Below are 9,639 nucleotides of genomic sequence, written 5' to 3' on the forward strand. Positions count from 1 at the left end.
TATGACTTACGTCATCATCACATCCCTGCTTTACTGCATTAGAACATATAGTACAAAACTACACATTTGAATAAAAATGGAAATAAAATGTTAGCAAAGGCAACATTTCCAAACATATGCTGCCACCTCATGGATCTACAAAGCCTAGCAACACCACTCCCCCACCACACACACACACACACACAAAAGGTAAAAAGGGGATAACAGGACATCGTATGTGCTATCGAGACCCTGCATAGGCTCTTCATAACATCGAATCAAGCTTCAGTGCTGGCAGAGATTGTTTTGTCGATGATGGTCATGTTGAAGCAGCAATCAAATATGAATTCTTTCATTTCCTGAGAGGACCATCTCAGTATGGCAGCTGGACTAGACTAAACCTGCTGTATTAATCTTCACTACAGCAACCTTCCTGCCAGCGATTACTGCTGTTGCGGTACTAATTGGCGAGACTGACAAACCATTTTGATGGAACATAGCACATTTGCTTAGCCTGTGATCAATAAAATATACTATGCTGTCACAATGATAGTCTTGCTTTCACTAAATACAATACATCAGCAGTCCTGATGCCTTGCAGCATTGGTATTAGAGCTGTGCTGACCCAAACCGAACCTCGATATGGCCGCTTGGATTAAGTGCAAGTCAGAGTCCAAATTGGCATCTGGGCTGGAGTCCATCTCAATTTAGCACATCCCTCTCTCTTTATTCTCCCTTCTCCCTGGCCAGCAGGGCGGCCTAGTCTAGACCGTCCCTAAACAGGACAACTGAGGTTCGGCCCAGTGTGTGTGTGTGTGTGTGTGCGTGTGTGTCTGATGTAAGCCCTTCTGAACCAGGCTAGGTGGTCGAGCAGAAGGATGCAGGACTGTTTTGGAACAATCGTCTCAAACTTTGCTGGCCCTGGCAACTTCTCCCTTTGTCATAGCAACTCAGCTTTGTTTTGAGAAGCAGAAGCAACACCGATGACTGATGATCCAGTGAATGATATTTTTTTGGCCTATTTGTAACATTTAGATTTATAATAATGAACATGTTTTATACAACCATGACATCTTATTACTGTGCACCAAATCAACGACTGATGTCATAATAACAAAGGCTTCTAACTAAAATCGCTTAACTTTGATAAAATGAAATGAAAAAGTAACCTAGATACTAAACTGTGTGACCGGCTCATCTTTGCATGCAGTTTTCCCTCTGGTATTGACTTGCTTGTGTTGAATAACAATATGGCATGTTGATCAGTAGATTCACCATTGTCTGAGGGGAAGAAAAATGCCGGATTGTGGAAATGTAAATGCTCCTTCACCTCGCAAGAGTTCAGATGGAACTCGACTTTGCTTGGCTGCCATTTTTTTCTGGGTATTTTGGAGACACACCACCCCCAACACCCAGCCAAGTGAATATTGAGGAGAAGGCATTTAACTATGAACACAATCCCAGTCCTGGTCTTGATCTAAATCTGGGCCTGCGTGGCCTTCACACAGTGGGATACTGCAGATCCTTGAAAAGTCTTGATTGTTTGTTTCTCTCAACACCTTTCTTTCTCTTTACATGTAGGTGTCGGAGAGAGAGACACTGCTTTGATAAAGAAAGCCTCAGAGGATCAACCTTAAAACTCTATCAGAAAATTGGATTATTTGCAGTCAGCTGCAACACTTGGAGAACAAGCATGTTCTGTTGGGTGTTGATCAATAAGCTCTCAAAGAAACATTTCTTTTGAGTCAAATAACCAATAAAACATTGTGTAATACCCAAACTTATAAACTCACAAAAGACCAGCGATTGCATACAGTTGATTACAAACTGCGTAGTCAGGATGAACAGAGGGCAAAGTAATGCTTTATTTTACAGCCTGGTATAACACATACTAATGTAGAAATCTCAAAGAAAGTCAGGCGTCATCAGGTATTTGTCATTGCAAAGAGTGCATTTTGAAGGCTGTAAAATTAAGCTTAATCACAAGTATAGTGAAGATGTAAAACATTTTCACGTTTGAGGAAGCATTTCTAATTAGTATCAATGCAAATGTACAGTCATTAGAATTTTTTAAACACTCTTCATCAAAGTTAAACATACTGTTCATCTGTCAGTGAATTGCAGACATTTTGGGATGTTTTCTCTGTTTAACAAGAAATGAAACAACATGAAAAACACATACATTTTGAATGTAGATTTTCCCTTGTGGGTAAATTAAATTTATTTTTAAAATTTGTAAAATGTACATAAATTATATTTAATGCATCAAAACCAAATGAGTAAATCAAATACCCTCTTTTAAAAAGGAGGCAACATAAGAGAGAATGACATTCTTTGTTGAGATCATTTTAAACAAGTATTGGTCAGGCATTTCATTAACCTGGGAAAGCAAAGTGCTACACACAACAACCACTGAAGACATTTCACCATACACCTTAATGAGGATTGGACCAAAGCACCTTTTCTTAGCTTAAAGCTAAAATGGAGACTTCGCTATATGCTTTAGGGGGCTTTTCCTTTTCACCAAAACTCGGTTATATGTTGTTAGTCTCCCCTCAACAACCATAAACCATGTTGACCCTTTCCATAGACAGAGGCATGTTAGAGCCTAACTTGGTGACATTGTTCTACTTGAAGTTAAAATATCTATGTGAACTACTCTGCCCATCAGGCTGCTAGGACCATGGTTTACTATATTTATTTTCCTCCCAGGTGGAGCTTTGAGTGCAAATAAAGGCATACAACTCCTTCATGAGAAATAAACATGGAATTCAGCCACATGCTTTCAAATAGTAATCATATATTTAATTGATATACATATATTGCCACCATTGGCACATACGATATTGCACACAGTGATGAAATGTTGCACAGAAAAAATAGATATATTTTTTGTGGGCGAAAACATTCCAAAATTACAAATAATGTGGAATAACGCTGAAAAGGTAAAACAAAGCAAAACAAAAAAACAAAACAAGACATGCTTGCTACTCCCCATTAATTGAGCGACTTACTAATTACACATTACTACCCGAGCCATAGAACTAGCATTTCAAGGGGGCTCCAACAAGAATTTAAATTATTTCAGGCCACAGCCGATGTTCCCAATCAGCCCCTGCTCTCCCTGCAAATGCACTTGGCTTGTGAAGAGCCAACTCTTCTGCATCATCTTGCATCTAGGTGACCACCCCCTTCCATGTTTACATGTAGGCCGATACCTGGATGGCTGGGGGATGGGGATGGCAATGAGGTTAGGGAAGAAGGAAAGTAGCAGAAAAAAGTTAAGAATTCTGCTCCTATTTTTCTTAAGGGTTCATAATGAACCCTTTTAGCACCACGAGTTGTGCGATAGCACACAAGGGGGCTGAGACAAAAAAAAGAAGGAAATACATAAAAAAAGCAAGAACAAGAACCCAAACTGCGATCCAAAGCACCAGGCCAGCGTGTAAGCATGCGGAGTGTGTAAGGCACCAGGTTGTTTATATGCTGAAGAGGATGCTCCCAATCAGGTATCATTTAGGCTATACCAGAGGCTCCAAAAATAGGTGGTCAAGGACAGTCTAGTTTGCTGGTTTCCAGTCAATCTAAACATGGGAGCAGTCATTTAATTCAATGCTGAGGTAAATCTGACATTATCTGATTGTTGCCAGTTTCTCTGGAGTTAGCTGACAGAGTTTATAAAACTGCTATCACACATCTATGAGATGCGACTGAACTGGATTAGAACCAGTTGCTTTCCGTGCAGCAGCCCAAATATATACAATTAGACCAAAAGGGAACCTCATCATCCAAGGTAGATATTTGGGTGTACAAACCTAAGGTAGGGCTATATATTGGGTGAGTATGCGTCCAAAATAGCCCCACTAAACTTCACACCTTTAGATCTTTACCTTGAAGGGACGGCCCATCTATTGACATTGAACCGGAGTTTCACCAAGTGAATTAAACCCACGTCTCCCCGGTTTATCCAGTTGCTTTACTCAGTGGCCACCCTCAGTGTGTTGGTGATATCTTGATTAGTTCGCAAGGTCGCTCCTTGTACAATCATGCTTTCAAACCACTTCCACTACAACTACACCATGCCTTTGGATGGAAATCACTCAGTACTCAAACTTGAGATCGGTAGAATATAGGCAGATAAAAATATGTATGGAAGGGTCCTTGAGCCAATATTTTGGGAGACCAACATCTATCTTTTGTGCAGGTTAACATGCAGCAATAGCACTCCTTGGCACCATTTGGACTTTTATGACTTTACAGGTCCACAAAAAAGTTTTATTTTCTGTTCCAAATGTACGAACCAATAATGCTATGCTTAATTTTGCCCGTTTTCAGACCACTAAGCCAATCAACAAAGTACATGTTGGGTGTTTGTCTTGTTAAGTACTCTATGTTACAATATGCAATTCAGGCCATTTGCTACATGTTGTCTCTGCACTTCCTCTATCGAATACACGTTGAGTACCTTTAAAACAAACACATTGCATAACAACGAGACACAAAGGTAGTCTATAGTATACCCATCTGCATGGCAACATTTTCAATTGAAACAAAAATTACAATATTAATATTTCTTTGAATGCCTCTGGCAAATGTCATGTCAAGATCCATTGACCAGTTCAATATATTTGATTTTTATGCAATGCATATTGCACAACAGATAGAGCACTTATTTCATTTCATGAAAATGCCTATATGTTCCTTTTTATACTGCATGACATCTAACCAGTTTCCAAAGCAGGCCTAGCCCTCATATGATTTATGTGTAAACACATCTCTACTCACAGGTAAAGGTAAATAGGATGGCAAGTACACTGTGACAACCTTTTACAAAGTTTTTGAATTTTGGTTTAAAAATTAAAATATCTGATTTGTGCTGAAGTCATTAGCTCACATGAAAAGGACTTTTTTTTTTCCTCAGAACTCGGCAATAATTCCATTTGAACATTGCAAACACTTTTTTTTATAATAGCTTTAACTGGTACAAAAGTTCTCTGTTAATAAGGGAAATAAACACTCAGTTCAATATTGTTTGTTGTCAAGTAGGAAACAATGTTCAAATATAATGTTATTACTTTGTTTAGCAGCCTGTTACTGTATTAATGGTGATAAGTGGGGTAACATCCAGCGATGAGTGACAACATGTCATAACTGTCAGTTTGTGGAGGTTTCTTTATATTGTGGGTGATGCTCCCTTGGAGTTAAACCATTACAGTTAAATCTTTAGATTTCTTTCTTTATACAGTAGAGTTTTTAATTATATTTCTCTTTTGTTATTTTGATTACTTTTGCATGTTTTTGCTCTATATATCAATCCTCGTCTCCATCATCTGCCTGCATCTCCTCTTGTTGCTGCAGCTCGCATGCCCTTTTCTCCCGCTGTTTCTCCTGGATCTTCTTCATCTCCTCGGCATATTTACAGAAAGTATTCCCAAATTTGGACCACACTTTGAAGGGCACCGTAATTGAGTTGCGGTACGTTGGCTTCACTTCGCTTACCCTCATGAACACTCCATACTTATTGGATCCGACGTCGAAGAAAAAGCGTTTGTTGTCTACAGTCAAGGATGACCCCTCGGGCAACTCTGCAGGTTCGTCCTCTACACCGTAATCGTCAATAAGTTTAGCCAAAGCGTCGCGAAACTCAATAAGTCCCTGGGCAGGCAGAGCAATCGTCTGGCCTTGCGTGGATCCCAAACCGGGCCCCCGGTTAACGGTCTGTCGAATCCTCAGAAACCGTCCCCTCTGGTTCTCTTTCAGATCCATGTAGTATTTCCGATTTTCCCTGACCAAGAACTCGCTTTTAAGTGCTCGCCGGGGCTCGTCTTGTACAATGTCCGGATTGCTTGGACCTAGCTGGGCATAATGCTCGATGAAGTCCCCCAAGTAGTCACGGAACTCGACCGCCACGGACATGGAGAGAGTGAGGCGGCTCTTGTTTCCCCCGGCCCCGACTTCTGCTATCTTTAAGAAGCGGCCTTTCGCATTCTGCTTAACGTCCAAATAGAAGCGTTTGTTTTGGATGTCAACCCGCTTCGACGCCAGCTCTTGTGTCTCGTGCTGGAGCCCGGAAGCCGAGCCCGCCCCTCCTGTCGCTAGGTGCATGGAACCGATGCCTGGGCCCGTGGCTGCTCCTCCCTGCTCACTTCCACTGTCTCTGTCCGCCATGATGCTGCCTGCCTGCCTTCTCCCTCTGTCTGCTGCAAACCCACAGCGAGCACAGCCACGCCGGAGTTCTCGCGAGATCTACACAGAGACATAAAAGTGGTGGGAAAACATTGCGGGCTCTTATTTCTCCTGCACGGTGACATGAGCTGTCAATAGCAAAACGAAATGGTCTCCAGAAGAAACAAATCCCTTATAGTCTTTTCAAGATTTCGTTTGGTCGCCACAATTTCTAAGAGTGAAACTGCTGCTTGGAATGTTAACCTACTTTCTATTTAAAAGTAAAGTTTTAAGTAAAAAAAAAAAATATTTAAAGCGTCTAAGCACCCTTCCAAAGTAGGCCTACATCATGTGTAAATGTGTGCGTATAACATGTGCTTAAAAGTTCACATAGGCCTACATGGATTAAGTCCACTGTCCTACACTAATAAAAGCTTTCAGTGGAAATTTAAACAGGAAACAATGTCAAGTAGTCACATGTATATCTGTGAAATCAGTCCTAACCTATGTGACTTCTCACCGGGGCTTGGTCTGAACTTGACTGTGCAATGCCATTGCAACCTTTGCTTTATTTATTTTTTTGGCCAACGTGGCCTTACAGGCCTCCTGGGAGCAAATGTTGCCATCTTAATTGCGTTAATGTCAATTGTGTCAGTGTAGTGGCTTAGGCTATTTTTCTCTATCCAAAAGCAACGTATCTCAAAATAATTTAATGTCAGTCTATCAGTGTTCGATATAGGCCTAGTGACTCAATATAACTTATTTGATGTAATGTTATTTTTCATGAATATAGTTAGACGTTTGAAATCATATAGGCTACCTCCTGTTCAAAATAACGTCGTATTGGCCTATATATCTATGTCTAACATTAAATAATGATAGTGTTGTCTAGCAGACTAGTGGTTGAGCTAGAATAGTTTTCAGTGACCAAAGGTTTTTATAAAGTTTTATAAATAGGCTACATCGTGTCTCGTCTGTAATTTTGAGAAATTAAAAATGTAATTGTAGCATTGTAGTGTTTGTATATTTATTTCTTGATGGCGGTCGAAACAAAGTGCTCAGTCAACCCCTTTAAATAGAAACTACATTTAATTGGTCACTCTTTCGTTTGGCACGTATATGACTAGTGTTCCCTGTTGGTGACACTTTGTCTACAGTAATTAATCTTCCTCCTCGCAAGCTGTTCTTGTCCACCTGGACCCGAATCTGATTTATTATCGGCCAGAACTGCCACTTAGATTATCTATCTTATATATCTTTTTAACTCTTAACGTGCCTCTTGGTTATTACCCTAAAATTATCCCCGCACATCATTACTGAGCGCTTTGGCAGCATTTAAATTCCAATGTGAACAACTTTGATTATTATAGCCTATTTCATAGAGGAACATTATATAGGAAGCTACACAATATTGTTGTATGAATTATTTCGCATTGTTTTATCTTGAAAACTTCAAAAGAATGACATCAGATTTTTTTAAATTAAATTTAACCTACATTGTGTTCGTGTGTGTAGGCCTTAGCCTATATTTCTTATTTCAACGAGGCCTTAAATAAGGTGGGTTAATATTATAGACAATATTTAGTCAATTAAAATCGAATTAAAATATTCATGAGTGAATAGCTTAAAATGTTTGCATTAATATGTACACAATTTCACAGATAACTAACATGTTGTTCCAGGATACAGGACTACAGACTATTTCACCATCCTGTATGCTGAAGCTCATTATAAGCAGGCTCGCCTTCTCCTTTTTTAAGTCGTAATAATGCATGGTGAATATTTTCATATAAGCCTAGGTCTACCTCTTGAAGATTACATTTGTGTGGGCCTATGGATAGTCTAATAAAAAAAAGATGTATGGGCAAAGTAATAAACCCTGTTCAAACTGGACGCATACTAAGAAATGTTTGTGAACACTCGTTAACTGCTAAAAATATCCATCTTATCAAGTCATTTAATCTGATATTGAGTCTTAAAATATATTTTTTCTTACAACAAGAGATCATTTCATTTTATCTAATGAAAATCAACTTTTTTCAAGATTTGTATTGAATCAAGTGCCATTTTATTCATATCAGTATAGAGTGATCCGCCTAACCCTATTGTTGCTTCAAGATATCTAGGCCTATAGCCTATTTTTTATTTCTCAAAGAATAAATAAATAAATAAATAAATGAATAAAATCCTGAAACAAGTGAAACTGCATTGGGAACAAGTGCACTGTCAATTGACAGAATTTGTAAGACTGAGACTAAATGACTTGTTAAGATGACATTTCTGCATGTGTCTGACTCACAGGAGGAGCCTTCTTAAAGGTTATTTAAAGGCCCAAGTAAGCAGTTCATTAATGCAAGGACGGACTAACCCAGACAAAGAAAACTAAAACATATATAAAAAATAAAAAATATATATTCATAAATGCCTTGATATAGCCTATAAACTAACTCTGACGTAATAGGATTAATGTGACAAAATATTAGTTAAATATATGTATGTAAGTAAAATGTTTGTGTATGTTTGTTGTTTGTAAATAGGCCTACTTATTTAAAAATAGTGATTAACCTATTGTAAACAGCATAGCCTTCTTCAATTTATTGTTCAACACTGACATTGCTCTTAAAATTAACGAATACACAGCATAATAGCATAGCATAATAAAAATAAAATAAAATAATAAAATAAAATGTAGTAAAATTAAATAAAAATTAAATAAACGAATAGCCTAAGACATTGGGATACAGAGTTATAAGCATGATAAAGAATGGTACAGATGAAGGCATGATTTCCAATCCGTATACTTGCAGTTATTTTATAGGCCTATTCAATAAAAACAATAAAATAAAATAAAAATCCGCATTCGGGCTTTAAGGCAACATGATTTTAATGAATTCTTACTATTATAATAGCCAATTATAGGCTAGTGCGCATTATTACCAGCATAATAAGCAATATTACATACGCTATTGACTATTCTGTGAAATTCATTTAGTGACAATCAGTGGGTAACTTTTATGCAAAATAACGACTGGGCCAAAATCGCCCAGCTATATCCAGCATATTCATTTAGTGAAAAATAAGACTTGAGTTATTGTGTGGCGGAGTCCAGATGATGAGCAGGTCGGCCTTAACAGGCGACTAGTTCAACTTACCTTCTCTCTAAATCTTCTATCTCAGCTGCTTTCTTATTCCGCCTACGGTTGGATCTGTTTTATGAAATCATTGAATTATTGTTCTGTTCTCCTTACTTCAAGCTTGGCCGGCCTCCTGGTCAGCTCTATAACAACCACGACTTCATGTCACACAACAGTGCAGTGATGTGGTGAAAATAAAAATGTGGGTTGACTATTGGGTGATAATGATAAGGCAAACCAGCAATCATATGAAGAAAAAGGAATCACGATTTCAGAAAAAAACAACAACATGAATTTATTTTTTCCCCTTAAAGGACCATAACTTATAACGTATACCAGTTTCAGGCTTAGCAAGATGTAG

General features: G+C 38.4%; 1 protein-coding gene across 1 annotated transcript; it reads right to left on the reverse strand.

Annotated features, from left to right (window-relative positions):
- Positions 1–1,873: 1,873 nt before the first annotated feature.
- Positions 1,874–6,173, reverse strand: LOC139657345 (transcriptional activator protein Pur-alpha-like). Its single transcript, XM_071535141.1, has one exon. It carries the CDS (start codon positions 6,145–6,147, stop codon positions 5,290–5,292), a length of 858 nt encoding a protein of 285 aa, XP_071391242.1. The 5' UTR covers positions 6,148–6,173; the 3' UTR covers positions 1,874–5,289.
- Between the last annotated feature and the right edge of the window lie 3,466 nt (positions 6,174–9,639).

This window comes from Centroberyx affinis, unplaced genomic scaffold (genome assembly GCF_046629955.1).
Source record: "Centroberyx affinis isolate AG114_WGS23_722 - 3 ecotype Tasmania unplaced genomic scaffold, CSIRO-AGI_Caff_v1 ptg002669l_1, whole genome shotgun sequence".
Classification (NCBI taxonomy): Eukaryota; Metazoa; Chordata; class Actinopteri; order Beryciformes; family Berycidae; genus Centroberyx; species Centroberyx affinis.